This window comes from Ambystoma mexicanum, chromosome 7p (assembly GCF_040938575.1).
Source record: "Ambystoma mexicanum isolate Mex_15411 chromosome 7p, UKY_AmexF1_1, whole genome shotgun sequence".
In the NCBI taxonomy this organism is placed as follows: Eukaryota; Metazoa; Chordata; class Amphibia; order Caudata; family Ambystomatidae; genus Ambystoma; species Ambystoma mexicanum.
This window is the reverse complement of record NC_090939.1, coordinates 447,760,514-447,781,647: the sequence shown is the minus strand read 5'-3', so window position 1 is coordinate 447,781,647 and position 21,134 is coordinate 447,760,514. Positions and strand designations below refer to the sequence as shown.

The 21,134-nt window shown below is 45.8% G+C and overlaps 1 protein-coding gene across 1 annotated transcript in view; it reads left to right on the top strand.

The window, feature by feature from the left end:
* CHD1L (chromodomain helicase DNA binding protein 1 like) overlaps positions 1-21,134 on the top strand; it is a 1,245,724-nt gene that overhangs the window by 920,464 nt on the left and 304,126 nt on the right. The window contains exons 19-20 of the mRNA XM_069636461.1: positions 2,695-2,793; positions 14,335-14,405. Of these exons, the coding sequence (XP_069492562.1) occupies positions 2,695-2,793; positions 14,335-14,405 (170 nt within the window). The remainder of the gene's footprint in view (positions 1-2,694; positions 2,794-14,334; positions 14,406-21,134) is intronic.

The following is a 21,134-nucleotide window of genomic DNA, read 5'->3' as shown; positions in this document are numbered from 1 at the left end:
TCGCAGAATCCTGGGCTCCATCGACAAGAAGGAGCTACGACGCGGCTTTGGCCAAGTGGTCTGGCTGGTGCAAGGGGAGATGTGTTCATCCCATTTCTGCACCTATAGCGATGATACGGAATTTCTTAGCACTGTTATTGCTAGATGGGAAAGCATTTCGCACTATAGGAGTTTACAGATACGCAATATCAGCAGGACATCTGCCGATAGAAGGGGTTCCAGCAGGAGAACACCCAGCAGTGGCCAGACTCATCCGAGGGGCCAAAATTTAAGGTGCCTTCAGAACCGCAATATAAACGGTATGGGACGTTCGTGTCATCCTTAAGCTATTGGAGAGCTGGCCCGGGATTAGATATTTATCCCTGAAACAATTGTCAGGGAAACTAGCAATGCTTTTATGTCTGGTCTCGTGCAAGCGAGTATCAGATGTCAGAGCATTGGAAGTAGATAGGTCATTCGGACCAGGGGGAGTAACGTTCACCATAGTGCAGAGGACTAAGACGGGTACTTCTTCAGTACACTATCCATATTTTACAGTACACCTAAATGGTGCCTAGCAAGCTGCGTCAAAGGATATGAAAGCAGGACTGCAGAACATAGGGCAGCGAATACAACACAATTGCTTATAGCGCGCAGAGGCCTTTTCAGGGTGTATCCACAGCTACCATTGCCAGATGGGTGAAAGAGGTCATGCAAGCAGCAGGCATAGATGTGGGAAAGTATGGAGCGCATTCAGTAATAGGAGCCATGGCATCCAAAGCCTTTCAGACAGGAGTATCCCTTAGAGATATTATGCTAGCAGCTGATTGGACGAATGATCGTACATTTAAAGAGATTTATTTCAAGCTGACCGAGAGTTTAGCAGACAAGGTGTTGGGAAGCTTTGAACAAGCATAATGCTCGCCTCCAGTCTTGTCATAGAATGAAGATTACCACTCTTAACTGCGCAGGGAGTATTAATTCTATTAAAGACTAGGAGGCGAGCATTAAATTCCCATCCAAATTATGTATTGCGTAGGATATATTTGATTCTACATATGTTGAGAAATGTTAGTGTGAGCAATACATGGACGCCTCCCTGATTTTTCTATTTTGCATTCTCCTAGGGGAAGAGCAGAAGAACAATTGATGTAGGAGACTAGCAGCGATAGTCGCCTGGAGTTGAGGAAGTTCGACATTCGGTTTGGAGTGGTTCAAGTCTTCGCCCAGTTAGAAGGACTTTGTGTGGAGTTTATTGAATGACTTTTCAGAGCGAGTAAAAGAGAGGAGGAGCTCAGGGACAGGAATTGGTCATAGCTGAGCATGGAGGATATGGACTACAGAGACTATGGGGATTGTAGTTTCAAAGCAAGAAAAGTCTGTTTAGACGTTTTTTCCTGTTTATGGTTGATTTTATTGGTTTGTTGAAACTGCTGAGGAGTAGTAAATGAAAGAAGTTGAAGAATAATGCTCGCCTCCTAGTCTTTAATAGAATTAATACTCCCTGCGCAGTTAGCAGGGGTAATCTTCATTATTTAGTCCTTCCTTCCACAGATTTCTTATCGCCCTTCCAAACCACATCTCATTCAGAGGTTCTTGCCCTCTGCGGTTCCCCAGCAGATGAGTGCAGCGAAAACTGTGTGGGCTTGAGGTTATGGGGCGCATCAGGCTGCATGGCGACACAACAGTGCATTGGCGCCCTGGTGGCTAAAAACATTTTCAAGTCCAGACTGATGCTGGAATACACATTTCTAAAATGAAGAAACTATGGGGTTGGGGACTAATATTTCAAAAAGAACATTACCAAGGGTAAGTAATATGAATTTTTCTATGATCAGCCACTAAAGAACAGGTTTCTTTCAAGATATTTTTCATGGTTTTCTTCAAGAGGACGCACTCCAGGACCCATTTGGCTACATCATTCTATCAAATAGGCGGTGTGTCCAAACACTGATGATGCTGAATAATTCAGTGTGGTCTCCAGAACATTCTTAGTAGTCATTTTGGCTCCTCGCGTATTTTTCTGTTTCATTTCAGCATTATTTTGTCGTATATTCTCAACTAACCAAATCAAAGTTAGCCTCACATGTTGGTTGTTAATTGCAGGTCGAGCAGACAAGGCCTATGGATTGTATTTGCTTGAATAAGCCGTTTAGGCACACCCTTATGTTTATAAAGTGCCATAGAAAACTAAAAGAAAGAAGAGATGAAAGCACCACATAACGATAACAGTTTCATCAACAAAATGTGTATTCATATTAACCAGTTTCCTTGACAGCCATTGTGATCTCATCCTACCAATTGGCTTTGTTTATGGTAAATGCGCTTGCTTGTCATTTTGAGCAGGTACAATATAAATGTACTAATGGATGGCAGCTGTGCATGTCTAGCATAGTTCATGGGTCGTAGTGGAAAAATATGTGGACTACATTCTGCATTTTTTAAGTTTCAGAGTCTTGATGATATTCCCACTTGCTGCCCTCCAGATGTTTTGGCCTCCAACTCCCATCAGCCCATAGCCAGCATAGTCAATCCTGAGGGTTCATGGAAGTTACAGGCCAAAACATATGCATGCCCACAGCTTGCCCATCACTGAAAAGTTGATACCAAACAGAGATACAATGCAACAGTGAAAATGCTTCATTTAGTTTTTGTTCTCAATTTAATCAAATGGAAGTGCAGCATGATTAAACTAGACTTGTGTTTTTCTTCCAGACAATTCTGGTTACTGGGGAAGAGGTGGCTTATTCACTGCTCTGGAATCTCGATCAGATGAACCCAAAAACGTTTACGAAATGGCAGGAACAATGAAAGGTAAGCAGTATCCACAATCCCTAAAGTGAGACTATTATCCTCTTTACATTTATGGGCAGAATTAGTTTTTTGGTCCTTTTTGTCTGCTAACGGTAGACCCCCCCCCCCAACCCCATTCCTTGAGCTGTTTTAGAGATACACAAGCACATATGAAAACGGTATCTCTCTGCTTGGAACCTTGATGAATAGGGAATTCATAATTTATACAACTATTAATCTTGCAAACAAACGGGAAATGATCTAAGCGATGGGTAGGTTCAGTATGCGTCATCTGGTCATAAAATAAGAGCCATAATTAATATAAAAACCAACACGTGCATTGAATAACTTCATTGCCGCAGTACAATCTTCTTGAAAAGTTCATCTCCCGGCTAGTGTCCTCAGCATATAGAACTGACTTTGAAAAAGGCCATTGACCCTTCTTGTAAAGATGAATTTTCTTTTTTACTTTTATTTTTCCAATATTAAGCAATCAATATTAGACAAACGTGAAACATGGAGGACAATAATTACAGAGTTGGATTTCCATACAGTGTGTACATAACCATCTAGTCAGTGTCCTACACCGAAGGCTAACTCATTTCACAAGATCAGTCTCATCAGGATCCAATTCAGTTTCTAGTCTGTCCAAATGTCTTTCAGATTAAATATGGAGTGTTTATAAATTGTAATGGAGTACATCTTCCTGCATATTCCTCATTTTAGATAGTAATCCGCAGCGTCATCTGGTTCTCTGAAAGTTTTCTCGAGCAGGGGGCATAGTGTGACTTGAAAATCGAGGTCCTTTGACACTCCTACTCACAACACATGACCTCGGTTCCTTTTTTTCATGTGCTCAGTGCACTGTTTGGAACTTGTAACTGCTTAATTGGGAAAAGGTTCTCTGTAAATCCTTTACTTTGCCCGGTAACCAAAAAGCCTCATGGGTTATGCATTACGCTAACTGCGTCTCCACCTCACACTGTCTGTCTGTAGTGTTTTGGCATGCACCATGACTTTGAAGACTTTGGGTCATGTTAAGCGATGACTCAGAAGGCTTTGCCGGAAAGGGTAGCAAAATTGGCCCTTTGCCGTTCCTCTTCTGAGTGCACCGAGGGGTACCCCCATCCAAGAGCAGGTCCGTCTGCTGGGATGGAGGCTAAGAAAAGACATCCAAGAAGCATAGGAAACAATCTAACTCCAGCAGTGAGGCTCATCATCCTTCATCTGCCTACCGTGAGAAGAAAAGACGTCACACTAAGATGGCTGAATCTTCACCAGAGAGGAATGTACTTTTTCCCAGTAGCTTCTTTTCACTGTAGTAGTGGGAGTATTTCAAACTTCATATGCCTGATATTTTCACAAAGTCCACGCAACTAACAGCAATGACTTTGGATAAAGGGCAGAGGTTGGTCCCACCACACCATTGAAGGCAGGCAGAATTACCCTCAAGAGAGCAGCCGCATTACAGAGCTCGGCTCCAACTTCAGTGGCTCTTTTGGTACCATTGGTCCAAATCAAGTCTTTGGCTTCAGCCTCTGGCGTCTCAATACCGGAACACCGAGAGTTGGCGTCAACCTTTTCCCCTGTCTGAGCAGATGATTATTTCGAAATATGTGTCTGAGTCACGGAAGCAATTCTTACATTCCAGACAGTCAGTCTTTGATGATAAAAGTGATCCTATTGCTAATCTGGCAGCAAACACACGGGATGCTAGTGGGCACAATAATTCGCCAGACCTTCACATGTTGCAGAACTTCTCAGTCACCCCAATGCTGCTTTTCAGAGTACTCTGATTAAAGGGGTGGAGTCCCCGGGACTGGAGCAAGTGTTCCAATATTACTCTGATGTCCCATTGTGTTTCTTCCATACTTATGGGAGTCCATCCATGGGGCAGGACAGGCGCCTTTTTGCACAGCAAAATATAATGGGCCTCATTACACGGTAGGCGGTAAGGGTTTACCGGTACCGGTAAACCCTTACCGCCTTACTACGAGGTCCCTTTGCGGGACCCGACCTTAACGGCTGGTTTTACCAGCCGTTAAGGAACGTGCCCGCTAAGGGACCTTGGTGCTAATTACGGTACCGCAATTTGCGGTACCGTAATTAGCGCCTTCCCCATTCCCATTGAGCCCTATCGGGGCAAAAATGGGAATGGGGAAGTGCCTTGGTGAATGGGGAATTACTGCGCCCGCTCACCTTGGAGTAGGGCGGCAATTCCGCCATCCACCAATGCGGACACGGCAAAATACTGGCGGCAACCATGGCGCTTATAGCGCCATGGTTACCGCCTACTGTGTAATGAGGCCCAATATCTTTTACTTTTTTGATTGTGTGGTGAGGCACCAGCAACACCCTTTGGTCACTCTCTCTGCCTTGAACGGGACTGGATGCCTTTGCATGGCATGCAGTGAACTTTTTCTTTTTCCCACATATTTTTTCCATCTTTTTTCCAAATTCCCTCGCTTCGGGTGCAGCACCTGTGAATTTTCCTATATGTTTGGTGTAAAGGGATTTTCGGCATGCGCTTTGTGCTGTAAGAATTATGCGGCAGTGGATTCAAACAGTCTTTGTGCAGAGTGCTTTGGCCCCAAGCACAGGTAGGTAGACTGCTTTGTGTCATGCTTTTTCACCCCCTGTGTTGTGCCATAGACTTCTGTGTTGGGAAGACACCATACAAAGGCCTCCTCCGCTGCACGATGCTGACTTCATCAGCAACAAAAGAGGTTGTTGACTGGTAAGTTCAGCATCAGATTCTTCGGCACCCTGTTTGCCTCACTCGGATGTGAGGAAAGCACTACTGCGGCTCACCCAGAGGCCATAAAGACATTCACTGGTGCTTGCAGTGAAGGCTGTTCACAGTCTTCTAAGGGGTTCCAGCGGACCCGAGGCGAGGCCTGAGCATCAGGAATTTACTGGGCTTGCTGAGCCAGAGGGTCAATGACATGTTACCGGGGCTCACTCAGAGGATTCCTCATTCACTGCGGTACGCCGCAAGGGTTCCGGTGGGGTCATTTGCACTGAGCTCTGCCTTGAGCAAGTCTCCTTGCGCCTCACATATGGTGTGTGATGGGTAGACCGGTGACCATTCACTTAGGTCTCAGACTAAAGTTTTGCAGGAGTTGGCTCAACTGCTTCACACCTCCCACCAAAGGGCGGCTTGACCCTCAGATAAACAAAAGGATTTATCTGTGGTGGTTACAAACACAGCTTAAGCAGTGTCAGAAGTGTCATCTCCCTAGGCACATTTGTCAAAGGCTTCCATCAGTTCTTTGCAACAACGTCCGCCCAAGTTAATTTGCTTCCCACTGTTAGCAAGGAGGCTTTCAAGGTGAGCTGGTCACCAGTTTGTGGGCTACATCCTGTCCTGTGAGATACGGGACATCTTCTGTCGGTGCACCTCTCCTCAAAAGCATCGTACATGGCATCTTGCTACTGCATCATCATAGACACCAACCGCAGCATTGACCTCTTCTTCAGAGGACAGATTATTTTACAGATTTCAGAGATGAATGCACTCTGATGCAATGGTGGATTATTTCAAATGCCTTATTAAAGAGGTGATGCCACAAAAGCCATTACAGCCTTAGCCTTCTCTACCTCCAGCGATGCCTCCCCTCTTGCAGCCTCCGGTATCCCTAATGCACCGCAGTTCCATATCGGATCCAAACACTGTGGTCGCAAAGACAGATTCAGCTTCTTTACCTCTGCCTGATTCTGGCGCAAGAGGGAATCAAATACCTAAACCAACTGACACCACAGCTGCTCCTATTTTGAATGTACGTCTTGCAGACCCAATCAGTGCAGACAAGGTTATAGCAGACACAATGACGACACTGAGGAAGATATTTCACTGTCTGCCAAGGCCTTTCATAGTAGAATGTGGGGAGTTAAAGAATGTTTAGGCCTTCCCATGCAAGAAGAAGCTTCAGCTGTACTTGGAGTGCTTTCGGAAGTGCTATCTCTCCAGAATCAAGACTGATCAGGAGTGGCCTTTCAGAGGAACATTCTGGTGGAAGCAAAAAATGTGTGGAAAAATCCACATTCTTCTAAGCACGACAGCAAGAAAGTTGAATCCAGATATTGCCAATTGCAGTCCAATTCATTGTTCTGATCAGGTAATCAGTAGCCCCAATCATCTGTTGTTGCCGCAGCCACACTATTTTCAAAGTCATCAATTGGGACAATCTTCTACACCTTTTTCAAAAGAGGACAAACTCATGGAAGTGTATGAGCAAAAACGTTTATGCCAAAGGAGCTCTTCAACTGCACTGGGCCAATTGTGACACTATGCTAGCTGCTGCTAATCGGCACTCATGGGAGGAGATTGCAGATTTCCAACAGTTCCTTCCCCAGGAAGAAGTGGCAGTTTTCAAATCTGGTTTCACTGATGCCAGAGTAATGGTGCACGATTTGAGAGTCTTGACCTCTAGAGAAATTTGCCTGGGATTTGACATGCCCCGTAGACCATGGGCCAGAGCTACTCGTTTTAATAAGGATGTCCAAGAACAGATCATGGATCTTCCCTTTGAGAGAAGAGATTTAGTTCACTCATCGATAGTTGAGCAATTGACCAAGAAGAGGACCTCCACTTGGACTGCAAAGTCTTTGATGGTACTGACAAAGGCTCCCCAAAACCTCTGATTTCAGGTCAAAGAGTTTTGAGTTGTCTTTGGCTGCTACGAAGGAAAGAACAGGCAGCCAGATAGGTCCCCTACTGGAAAAAGGTGCAAGCAACTAAGATCTACCACAAACTGCTTCTTCTCTCCCACCTCAGCATCCTCTTTTGATACAAAGAAGCAATTAAATATCCATCCAGATCAACTCATCCCCGGTGCGTGGGTGAGGGACGGAGTACCATTGCTACTGGAATTTAATTTGAGAGGATTCCTGAGTCACCTGGGTTGTCTTTTGGGCCTTCCATTTACCAATCCCCCTTTCTCCTCCTTTGTCTTCCCCCTCCTTCAAATAGCTTCTTCAGCTAGATTTCTAAGGGCGAACAACCTGCTTCAGATCAGGGCCATAGAGAAAGGCCCCTTCTGCCCCACAGAGAGAAAGAGGAAGCACATTTTACTCTTGACTCTTTACTGTCCCGAAGAAGAACCAGGGTGGCCTGCAGACAGTATTGGGTCTTCCCTTCCTCTCCACTAGAGAAGCTCAAGATGGTCATCTCCGCTCTGATTCGCTCTACCCTTTGCCCGGGAGACTGGGTGTGTGCTGTGGATCTGACAGATGCTTATTTGCACATACCTATTGCTATACCTCACAAGAGAGTCCTGGGATTCTTGCTGACAGGCTGCCAGTTCCAATATGTTAGCTTGAATACAGCTCCTTGAGTTTTCACAAAATGTATGTCCTGTTAGCAGCTCATGTATGTCGATAGGTGGGTACATTACCCATACCTGAACTACTGGCTCATATGTGTGAAGTCAGTTCAAGTTCTACCGTCTCTTCAGCTCCTTTGGGACTTGCTTTTCAAGTTGGGTCTATCGGTCAACAAGAAATAATCTTGTCTCTTGCCAACTCAAGACATCAGATTCATCGGGTTCTAATAGAATGCAAGCTCAAGGAAGGTTTTCACCACGGCAGAGACAGTACAGTCTATCAAATTGGCTCATCAACCAACTTCAGCCTGGTGGTTCCTACAGCTGTTATGTCACATGACATACTGCATTCTAGATGTGCCCTTTCCTCTACTGAAATTGAAACGTCTTCAACTCCGGAAAGGTAATCTGTCAAAATGCCAATTCCTCCAGATTTGAAAACAGATCTCAGATGGTGGAGCGACGAGTGCAATCTATCAGTTGGGATTCCTTTTCAGGATCCTCCCCACCAGCAGGTATTGACCTCAGACTCGTCCCTCACAGGTTTGGGAGTTACACTAGGTCAACTTCAGACACGTGTTGTGGTCTCAAGTGGAGAAATACCTACACACAACCATATTGGAGCTTCTGTCAATTTTCAGAGCTCTGAAATAGTTTCTTTCAGTCACTCAGAAGTCCTCGGTACCGACTGCTTGACGGCTATGTTTTATTTAAACAAGCAAAGAGGAACAAGAACACCACCTCTTCGTCAGCTGGGCACCCACATCTGGCAAATCAATAGAAATTACTGAAGCAAAAAAAAGAAACAGATTTATTTTCTGCTCATCTTGTGATGTGTAGCAGACCACAAATGAGGCTTTTTTATTCCTCAAATTTTGCAAGACACTGACTGTAGTGCAGTGCCTTTAACTGCTTAACGTAGGGGTATCTGATTAGTCCTCCCTCTGCCGCCTTGGGTCAGATGTTTGCTGATATTAAACAAAGTTCAGAATGCTAGGTCTTTTTTAACAAAAACAGTTGGTAAAGGGTTGCCTTTACTCGACTCTTGCCTAATGATTGCCACTAACTAGCTCAACATTTCAATGGGCTACAGAGAGGAAATTACAAGCATATAACCCAAAATCCTGGCTGATTCAGTCTTCCCTCCTTCATTGCTCTGGACAGTGCAAGGCTTTTTACATCTCCCTAAGGTGTAACACTTGCTGAAGAAGACAAATGTGCTAGGCACAGTACACCATTGAAAATACATTGAGTTGAAGTAATCCAGTTAACACTGTTTGACGACAGACTGGTGCTGTCCTAGAATCTTCTTTGATCTGATGAGGACTTCTGGGATATAAACTTCTGATTGGTGTGTGGAATAAGAAAAGTCTTTGGGATTTTTTCTTCCAAGACTGACATATTTATCATAAAATGAAACTTATGAAGCCCATCAGGTATATCCTCATCATAGTTCACGCTGCTTTATGAGAGAAATGACTAGTAAAGGGTTATTCAGGAGGGCGTTGTTATGCTCATTGGAATCTCTGAATTTGTAGGAAAAATAAACACTTTATTTTTATTGATAGTCTTTTTCCCTATTTTGCAACATTTTCTTTAAAGTCACTCTATGGGTGTCATGATGCCTACCCCCGGGGATCCAGATCAAGTCCAGCAGCCCCGGAAGCAGGCATCAAGTTATTCCAAGCAAGCCCAACAACCCCAGCTAGGGGCCATTTGGGTGCAGTCCTGGCGTCTATGACGCCAGGCTCATATGGAGAGTCATTCCTGGCGCCATAGGCGCCAGGCGCATAGATTAAAACTTACCTGATGCAGACCATGCTGCAGAGCTCCAAGCCAAAAGAGGCTTGGAAGGGACTACTTTGGAGGCTATTTAAACCACGACCGAAGAGCAGCACACGCTTCGCGTTATTCTGCATCCAGCAGCGTAACGCTCACCGTGCCTGCAAGTCTGCATCCAGTCTTCTGCCACGCCCGCCTTGAGTCTGGAGCTCCTAGAAAAAGGGAGAAAGAAGGAGAAAAGGTTAGAACAAGAGCAATACCTTTGATCCTTACCTGAATTCCCGATCCACCGCGCCTTCGAGCTGGAAGAAAGAAGTTATTTTATGCGCGTCGCCTCGCCTGCTGCAGCGCCGCGCTGAACTCACCGGCCTTCGCAGCATCTTCACTATTCACCGCATCCTTCTGCATGTTCCCGCAGCACTCCGGCACCTAATGGGAACACAAGAACAGCAAGGTGAGCCAAGGGAATAAACAGAGGCAATATTAGTTACCCCCCATAGACTTACCTGATTTTACCGCCGGGGGTACTAGTCCTCTTCACGGGTCGGCGCAGCCTCCACCGCATCTTCGCCGTACCCCGGCCCCTAAGGGGAAACAAAAGGACAGCAAGGTGAAACAAAGGGCCAAACAAGGGGAATCCTCTTCACCACAATAGTCTTACCTAATTTTACCGCCGGAGGCATTATTCCCCGAGACTTCATAATTTCTCTCAGCACCTGAATAAGGGAGAAAGCAACAGGTTACATAATGACATTATTTTATCAAACTGTGTTGGATAATACAAATCCTTACCTGAATGTTACCAGTTGCCACGAGGAACTCTTCGCTAGGGTCAAGCTGCAACCTGTAAGGAATCGGACAAGAGTGAAAGTCAGACATTTGAACTCTTACGAACTATATACCTACGGCGTCTTGCCGGAAATCTCAGAGTCAATATTGTTCTGGAACTCACCTATTCCTTCGAACCAGTGAAGCAACTGTTTATCTACGCGCCCCTGCGCTCAATGCAGGATGGAGAGCTCATCTTTCCAAACGTTCAGGTGAGACTATAAGAGGGGACATTAAAGGTGATCAGTGGGGAGAACAGCAGGGGTGGGGGTTAACGCTCAACTCCAAGGATGATTAATTCCCTTTCTCCATTTGCAGAAGAATACTCCTACCGGCCAAGCAAACGAAGCTAGGTGGGCCAGTCCAGTCTATCATCTCGGCACTACGCCCCTGTGGGAGCCAGGTGAGCGTAACAATGTGTGCAGAAGTAGTAGACTGACACACAGCTGGCAAGATGATTGCCGTAGACTTTTATTGGTCAAGAAAATAAAGAGAAAAACTAATTTACCCTAACTCTAAGAGGGGTTTCCTTGCCTCAACTAAAACATTAAGGGTTCTGTCAGAATGTCTGTGTAATTCAATAGTCCAACATCCTGTGTCAAAAACCCTACTTCTGTCCCTTACGCATAATCTAAACTAGAGATAAACTCCCTTCTTCTGGACTGGTAGTAGAAGTTAGTTTCCAGGTGTTGGCTTCTTCTTAGTCAAATGGCTCCCTTCCCCAGATCAAAACTGTCCTTCAACACAAAAGGCAAAATTCAAGCAGTTCTCCTTGGCAGATACACTGGCTATCTTCTAACAGTCTGTATAAAAAAGTATTTGCAACTTTGTTTACCGGGAGAATGACTCCCTTCTTCTAGTATATTGATTTAACAGTTCAGCACAACCAGGGGGAATTACTCCTTTCCTCTGGCCTTGCTTACCAGAATGCCGACTCCCTTCTCCTGGTATCTTGGCTTCAGAGTTTGATACAACTAGGGGAATGGCACTCTTCCCCTGGTCTCTTTTCACTTGGTTGCACAATTCCTCATCATCAGGGGGAATGTCTCACTTCCCCTGGCCTCTCTTTCACTTTGGTTTCACAGTTCACCGCCACCAAAGGGAATTACTTCTTTCCCGTGGTCTATGTATAAGTGTTAGAAGGGTCCATGACCCGGCTTCTCCTCTTCTTTGATAGGACTCATTTGGTGCCTCTCTCCACCAAGTACTGCGACGAGGAAGATGACTCATTTTTTCTGATTTCAGGTCCCAGACCCTGGTTTCTCTCATGGTTTCTCGCTCTCTTCAGTTTGGCCCACTTGGTTCACTCTCCGGCCAAGTATGACCATGAAGAATATACCTTGTTTCTTGATTTGGGCCCCAGACCCTGGTTTCTCTCTTCGGTTTGGCCCACTTACCAAGTACTGCCACAAGGAAGATGCCTTGCTTCTTGGTTTGGATCCCAGACCCCTGTCTGGTGGTCTGTGCAAGACCCTCTCTCCGCCTGCCTCGCTTCCCTAATGGGCCTCCCGAAGCTACCTTTACCTGTGACTGAGATCGGGAAGCACTCCGGTTCTTCTTGGGATTGGGCATCTCGATAGCAGCACTGGTGTTCCTTCTCCCTCGGTCCGTCAGCAGTTTGGGTCTGCACTCAGCTTCTCTGATTTGCTGTCTCGACGCTGTCACCAGACCTTCTGGTGCACCTTTCCGCGGTCGCACCACTGCATTGTTTGTCAGGACTGGTGGGGAAGTTGCTTCTAGCTCGACCTTCTCTGGACTTCAACAGCTGATCGCCTGCTGCGCCACCTGGTTCTTCTTTGGACGCTATTTGAAACTCCCGGGTTCGTCTCAGGCTGAAGACAAGTAGTCCTTCTGTAGTCCTTCTTATGTTTCCCTTTTATGGCACAGGCTCCACCCTGGCATAACGTTAACACCTGTAGTTGTGGTTGCCATTTAAGTCCTTAGTCCTCCTATGGGCCACCTCATTCTAGTACTTGGGTCAGGCAAACCCTCAAGGTTCTCAAAGATCTTCTTCGTCCCAATACATTTGGTTATGTCAGTCTCAGATATGTGACAGAAGTACATGGGCCTACTCTCAGTATAAGAGTTTGTGATGGAAGTGGGGTCTAAGGACTGAAGGGGTACATAGGGCATCAGTGGAGGGTGGGTATACCGCACTCTCTCTCAAGATGTTCTCTTTTGTCTCTAGAGGGGAGGTCTCTTCCCATGAGATCCTCCCACTGAGTACCACCCCAGGACGACTATCGGGTAGTAGCCTCGCCTCCCTGGCCTCATGGGAAATATCTTAAAACACTGACAAGCAGGATTTGTTCAGTAGCCGTGACTGTGAGCTTATACCATAGGTCCTGAAATGATATATCAATTACGTGAATAAATCTAGAGAAACATCATTAGGGTGGAAAATAGATAAACAACACCTATTGTCAAAGTATACTATTGATGGAACCGGTTTACATCAATATATGTTCTCTACAGAGTCTGTAAAGCAATAAAGAAATAGTATCTTTTCATTGTTGACAATAGAAGTCATTAAATGTACCAACAGTTATGATGTATCCTGAAGAATTTTCATTCAAAGCAATACCTACACATTCCCAGAAATTCAAAGCTCCTCTATCTTGATAACCTTTATTGTTACAATTGAACTTTATACCATGATTGTACCATACATATGCTTTCAAGGTTGTACACATTTTATCCTCCAATAGTTAAAACTTAATGAGCTAGATGACTAAGAGCAGTCTTAAATATCATTTTAAAACACAGACAAAAAAAGTCAATGGGAAATTGTGAATGCTATACAAGTCACATTCTTGTCTGCGTATTAAGAAATGTCAAGGCAAAACTTAGTGGATTCTTTTACTCACTCTTCAGTGAAATAACATATATTTTGATATGTTAGTGCAGAAACCATAACGTGTATCTGACAGGGAGAATATGCTTGCTAGTATTTTAAGACCAGATAAATAATGTTTTCTTTAATAATGTGTTATGCTATGTGTATGTATACACGTTAAACACACATTGGTATCCCTTTATAATAGGGTAAAGTCGCATTGCATAACAAATTAACTATTATTATGTATTATTAAGTGTAATCATAATGAATAACTTAATTACGAATTATTTTGTTATGCACGCATCACTGGTATAGTGGTGGTCATTCTACACTTAATGAATGAGTCACCAGTGATGAAGAGTCTAAGAGTCTTTCCCAGTTGGTTGTGTTTCCTACAAGTGTTGAGACCTTCACTGATCCCCTTTCTCTGTGTATTACGTGTGTATTATGTACAGCTCTGTATATAACACCATTAGTGTCAATTATACATTTTGAATATGGAAAAGAATACAAGATTTAAAAGGGGATCATCGGGGTATCAAACCATCTGGGATTCTGTCTTTAACTGGTGAATCGTTCATTAGTCCTAGGAACCACCCACAGCCAGTAGTGATATGTATATTACACAATAATTAATGTTACTAGTTATTTAACCGTTTTAACACTTTTGTTACAAATAGCTTGTTAATGCATTGTAAGTACATCTTATTATAAAAGTTCTAATACATCCTTCCTATAAAAGATAAAAATAGGATGCCTAACTTAAAATACATTTTTGTTTTCATGCAGATCTGAAACTCGGTGGGGTCCTTTTGTTTCGAATTGATGATAAAGAGTCCAGAGCTCAAGGGCAAGATTGGGTAAATATTGTGCCCCTTTTTGTTTTTGATTACTTATTGTATATGAAGAAGAAAATAAACGCACACAAAATAAAAAAAAAAACAGAAACATAGAAATAGTTTATATATATTTTAATTGAATTATTGGCGACCAATAAGGAATTAGAGACATCAACATACCGCCTTGAAATGGAGAGCATGACCCCACTAACCCCACTACAGACCCTGTACGCCACCCACGACCAACCCCCGTCCTTACCCAAAATGACACGTCACATTTGCTGGGCCTGGCGGGATGCGCACAAACTGATAGGCTGGAAAGGTAAACCAACGCTATCTCAACCCCTATGGCACAACGCACTCCTCCCAGAAATAGTGAAGATGGGCCCCTTGGGTCACTGGTGCGCGAAAGGGATACACACACTAGCACATGTGATACAAGAAGGCCATCTCCTTGACTTTGAGGCCATGCAAGAGCGTTTCGACCTCGCACCTATGGACCGGTTTCGACATGCGCAAATGACCCACGCCATCCGCACCCAATTCCCTGACACGACGACCATACCCCCCTGTACTCCCATTGAGACCAACATCCTTCCGCAACGCATTACCTCTAAGGTCACCTCCACGATCTATCAAGCCCTTAACTCCTTCGGGGCGACGCAGCTAGATGGGCTCAAAGAAAAATGGGAAAGGGATATAGGTCACATGGAACCAGAGGACTGGGTAGAGGCATTAATGTCCCCTAGAGAAATAGTTATTGATTCTAAACTCAGGCTTATACAACTGAAGATCCTCCACCGCACATACTATTCACGCACTGCCATGGTCAGATGGGGTGGACTGGAAGATGGGACATGCCTCAGGTGCAAAACAGAACCGGCCACCTTTTACCATATGTTATGGGAATGCCGAGTCTTACAGGTCTTCTGGGAGAGCTGTACCAACACGATTTCTGCCACCCTGGCGACACCAATCCCCAGGGACCCCAAAATGATGCTGTTGGGAATCCGAGGTGAAGTGGATCTCTCAAAACATGATAGAATATTTCTGGCACTGGCACTTGGGACAGTCAAAAGAGTGATCGCGGCTAGCTGGGGCTCCGCCGACCCCCTATCTGTGAACCGATGGTGCAATGAGTTGGACAGATGTGCGGCCCTGGAGCGCCGGATTTACAACGCACGGGGGTGCCCCCGCAAATTCCAGAAAATATGGGGTAAATGGCTGGACGCTAACTGAAATGTACCGAGAGGAATAGAAATGTACTATTGTTAACATTGATTACCTGCCATACCCAACGAATGTCTGATGGCCCTCGGCCCCACCGGGTTCCCTCTGCCTCTTTGAAAACTGCCTTACTATCATGATCTGTTGTATGCCTTTGACTCATGCCTGTTTTGTTGTTGTGTTACTAAAACGTAATAAACAGAATTATTAAAAAAAAAAAACATACCTGAGGCATGGAGTGTGCAAACATTATAAAAAATGGTCTCTCCTCCCATTGAAGCTAGAAGGCTCTCCAGTGTAGTGTGTCACTGGTGGAGTAACGTGCTTCATTTGGAATGGTCTTTGCCCACAAGTATCTAAATTAGCGCTTACTAGAACTTATATTTTTGTTATTTTTTGTTTGTTTTGGATGCCTGAATCTTAATGTATATTCATTATGAGTGTTTTTATTTCTAATGGATGCATTCCTCCCACAGATCCCTCGTCTTTTGAAATATCCTCCTCACAGTCAGCTCAGGAATATTTTTAATAGCCCCCAAATGGCAGCCTGCAGCTGTGAAGTCAACTTGCCACATCTCCTCTGAACTGTTTCATGCCAGAAGTGATGTCATCTCCATGTATACTTTGGGCCACCAGTGGAATTTTACCTTGGTTCCTTTTTTCCGCTGCAAAGCTCTGGAACTATTTTTTGTACTCTACTTATTTGACTTTTTTTCAATGGTCTATAGTCTCTGCTACATGTCATTGCCCAATCCAGGACTCTGTGTGTCTTTTTTTGTCTTCAAAAAGACAAGGCTACTGAGGAGTGTGGCTTATGTCAGACAATGATGCCTCAGTTTATTGAGAGTGTGGCAAGACTTTTTAGGGTCTCGGCTAAGATATCTTCTCTAGGTCCCTCAAAACACCACTAACTCTGATCCTGAGGCTCACTCTTTTGAGCACCAGTCACACTCTTCAGAGAAGGAGAAAAAAAAGAAAGGAAGAAAAAGTACCCACTACCCAAGAAGTGAGTCTTCATTTCGCATACAACCTTCCCTCTCCACTCAAATGTGTAGCTTAAGGCACCACTCAGAGTCTGGTGTCTCTGAGAAATCACAAAAAGTAGATAAGGGACCTTCCTTAGCCACTGGGACTCTTTTAGGCATGCTATGCAAAAAGTATTTTTGCAGGTGCCTCAAAATGAACCATCCCTTCTGCTCCTTTAAAGGACAGCTATGGGAAATTGGTACATGGTTCCTGCATGCCTCAGAGCTCAGAGCCAAGTGTGAAGGTGAAAGAGCTGGAGTCTTTGGCACTGTTATGTTTAGACCTGCTCCATTTGAAGTACATGACCTTGGCTCTGATGAGCTACACATCTTTGACCCTGGGGCAGAGGCCACCATCCCAGTCGGAGCCAGATAAGTCAGCAGAATCATTTTATCAGGCCCAGGCTAGGGCCACTCAATTTAATTATTTCAGGGACATTTTTGAAGAGGAAGTTCATGAGGAGCAGGAAGGTGATATCACTCCGGTCTTGTAACCACTAATGGGTGTGCCCAGAGATCCATTGCCAGAGGAATTCCTTGATGATCAAACTGAGGATTCTCTTCTCCAGCTGAAGAAAGGCCCAGCAGAAACTAGTGTCTTGCACTCAGGCCCAAATTCCAACATTGTAAGAGATTTGTGTTAGCATTAGGTTCAAACTTCAGTTTAATTAGGGCCATAGTGGTTGTGCTGTTGACACTCTAGAATTAGAGGCTCTTGTCAGGGGAAGTTTACATACACGCTATTACTGTTATACTGAACCTAAAGAAACCCAAGTTTCTAATATTTCACTTTAGTTGGTCATGTTGTTCCCGGATTGTACCAGGCCTGCTTAAATTCCAGTAGTAGACAAAGATCTAACACAAAAGGACAGAGCTGGTGCAGGACATGCGTTCTTCGTAACACCACACCCTTCTCCTCATAGATCAGTAATGCATGCTGCTTCTGCTTGTTCAAGAGCAACAGTCTTTCTTTCAGCCCCTTCAGGAAAGATATCTAAGAAATTTGACGCATTGGGTCACTGGATGTTTGCTTATTGGAACCTGGCCGTTAGGTCTCTTAATTTTTCTTGCACTCTGCCAAAGTACTCCCATGCTTTTTGCAAAGCAGCTGTGATAGCAGGAATGCATCACCCTTCAGATGTATAGAATTCTTTCAAACAGCTAGTGGAAGATGGCAAGGGAACTTCGAGAAACAACTTAGAGACAGGACAATATTCCACAGTATTTTGGGGAGTTATGTTTGTATTGCAGCAGTATGCATTGCAGTACGTCAATGACCGACTCCAGCGGGCCAGATAGGAAGGGCGGACCATACGAGACATGAGAACAGTGTGGATGCTCCTCCCAAGTTAGGTGTTTCCATCAACCTAAAGAATTCCTTTCGAATAGATTGTGTCCTCCAACATATTCCACATCTTTAACATCTAATGTCTCCAACTGTGCACTTTGGAATCTTTTTCGGCAGCGGGCGTTCTGCGTTGATGATGTCGGATCGATGTACCTCGAAGGCCACCGTCGAGGGCGACATCACCGGATGTTATAATTAGGATGCACGGCACCCATAGCCTCAGTTCCGTTTTTTCTGCAAACGTGTTTGCTTCGGGAACTCGGCACGCCTTGTGTGTTTCATCATAGAGATATCTTCTTCTTCTACCCCTCCGAGTCCGCGGTCTGGCTTCAAGACTTGCCGGGACTGCAAGTCTAAAATGTCGATGACCGACCCGCATCGCATTTGTTTGTGGTGCTTGAGCGAGAGTCACGACACAGAGGACTGTTCGAAATGCCAGTCGCCGACTGCCGAGGCCTTGCAGGAGCGTAAGGGGAAGCTTCAGGTAGGTAGGGGTTCTAAGCCCAGTAAGTCCAGAAAATCTCCCTCGAAATCCAAAAGGATGTCCACTGATGACTTGAGGGGTGACTCTCCGCGTCGGGAGGAGGCCCGGGGTTCTCGGTCCCAGAGTGGTTCCCGCCATTCTTCTTCCTCGTCACCGCATTCTAGGAAGCGCCGTCACGCCTCGGAGGATGGAGCCACGAGGAAAGTGGCAATGTCTGACGAAGTCCTCGACTCCGGAGGAATGTGCTGCCTTTAAGGAGCAGGGCCCGTTCGGACAAGGCATCGGATAGTCGCAAGAGACGTGCTTCCAGGTCTCGGTCCTCGTCCCGAGCGAGACCGTTGCAACTTGCTAAGGGCTCAAAGCCTGCGTCAACTCGGGTTAGCGCCATGTCCATCTGACTTGGACGTCGAGGCTTTGCCTTCTTATCAGCCATCGGCACTGTTGTCGACATCAAAGCCTTCGGCGCCCTCGACGCCTTCGGGGATTCTTGCCCATAATTTACTGTTGGAGTTCCCTGATCTGGTGAATCTTCCAAGGAAAGCTACTGCTAAGTCTGTGAGGCCAGTGGTGGACTCCAGGCCCTCTTCTGTCTCCAGGCCAGGTTTTCACCTCCCTCTGGATGACATCTAAGAGGAGGAAGAAAGGTCTGATTTTGAGGACCCTGTTGAGCATGATGTGACTCATGTCTTTTCTGGAGACAGTCAATTGGAGGAGTTAAGGCAAACCCTCCATGATGCCAGTGGGTTGGACACTTCTCCAGAAGTGGAATTGGCAGGCCTGAGCTTGAGGCGCATGCTGAGTCGTCATACAGGCGGCTCATGGCTAGGGTCACGGAGTATCTTTGCTGGTCCACTCCTCCTGAAGATTTTGTTCAAGATGATCTTACAGACATCTTAGACCAAGGTGCGTCCTCTGACCCGGTGTTACCTTTTCATCTCACTTTACAGAAAAGGGTGGCGGCTGCTTGGCAGTCAGCGGAATCTCTTCCGGCTGTTAACTTATCATTGACAAAGAAGTACCGCCCTTCCGTTAGCGACCCCAGCTACTTATCCACACACCCCGCTCCCGAGAGTTTGGTGGTTCAGGCGGCAACGTCCACGTCGAGGCGGGCGGCGTACCCTAACATCCCTCCTGATACGGACGACAAACGCTTCAACGGTTGGGCTCGCAAGGTATTTTCTGCGGGGAGTCAGCCAACTCCACTTGTGCCTTAGCAAGGTTTTCACGCACTCTGTGGAACTGTGTTTCTTTAGCGGCTGAGCATATTCCAGAGGGGAAAGAAAGGGATGGGTTCCTTACTCTCGTGCAAGATGGCAAGGATGCCATGTGCGAATCCCTTCAGTCGGGTTTGGATACGGCCGACAGTGTTAGCCGGTCCATGGCTGCGAGCACCGTCATACGCAGGTTTGCGTGGTTGCGGAAGTCGGGTTTTGCCCCAGATGTAAAAACCCGTCTTTTGAACATGCCCTTTGATGGCTCACATTTGTTTGGCAACAAGGCTGACGAGAGCCTTGAGAGGTTGCATACCTCGAAAGCTGCAGCAAAATATTTAAGCGCAGCTGTGCGTCAACCTCTACCTTTTCGTCCTAGGGGACAGCAGTGGAGGGGAGGTTCTTTCCGTTTGGTAGAACGAGAGGGGCCGCCAGTCAAAGGGGTCAGCGAAAAAGTACCTGTGGTGGTCGGGGAAATAGAGGTGCCAAAGCTGCTCAGGCAGCTGCCACAGCCGCTTCAAAACAGTAATGAGGCCAGGTCCTATGATCCGCCGGTTGGGGGCAGATGTCTCAGCATCTCGAAGAGTGGCGAGCCATTACTTCGGAATGCGTGGGTTCTGGATACAATACCCCACGGCTACTGCCTTCCCTTCCTAAAGCGGCCTCACGACAATCCACCCGGGAAACTCTCTTTGAAGCTTCCAGTTCCGCTCCTTGTGCAGGAAATCTATAGAACTGGTGCCTGTAGCAGAGAGGAACAAGGGTTGGTATTCCCCTTATTTTTTGATCCCAAAGAAAGACGGGGGATTGAGACCCATCCTGGACTTGCGTTGGTTGAACAAACTTCTCCGGAAGGACAAGTTCAAGATGGTTACTCTTTCTCAAGTCCTCCAGGCCCTTCAACTTCAGGATTGACTGGTGTCTCTGGACCTACAGGATGCTTACTTTCATGTGCCGATTCATCCCGAGCACAGAAAGTACCAGATGTTTGCGGCTGGTGACTCACACTTTCAGTTTCTGGTCTTGCCATTCGGATTGACCTCTGCCCGAGGGTCTTCACCAAGCTAATGGTGGCAGTGGCATCATATCTCAGGAGAGGGGGGATTCACGTCTACCCCTACCTGGACGACTGGCTGATCCGTGTGCGCTCTCCCGATCAAATATTGGCTCACCTCGGTCTCACCTGCCGCTCCCTCCACAGGCTGGGCTTCTCCCTCAATTTCAGGAAGTCACATCTGGCAACCTCCCAACAGCTCCAGTACATTGGGGCTGTGTTGGACACGTCCTATGGGAAGTGCTCGCCTCCCAAGGTGAGAGCTCATCACATTGTGCAGTTGGTGGATGTATTGCTTGCCAAGAGTGCATGGACAGTTATTTATCACCAGTACATTTGCAGAGCAGAGCAAATACTTTGAACACAGGTAGACGGAGCAATAACTCACAACCAGACACGCA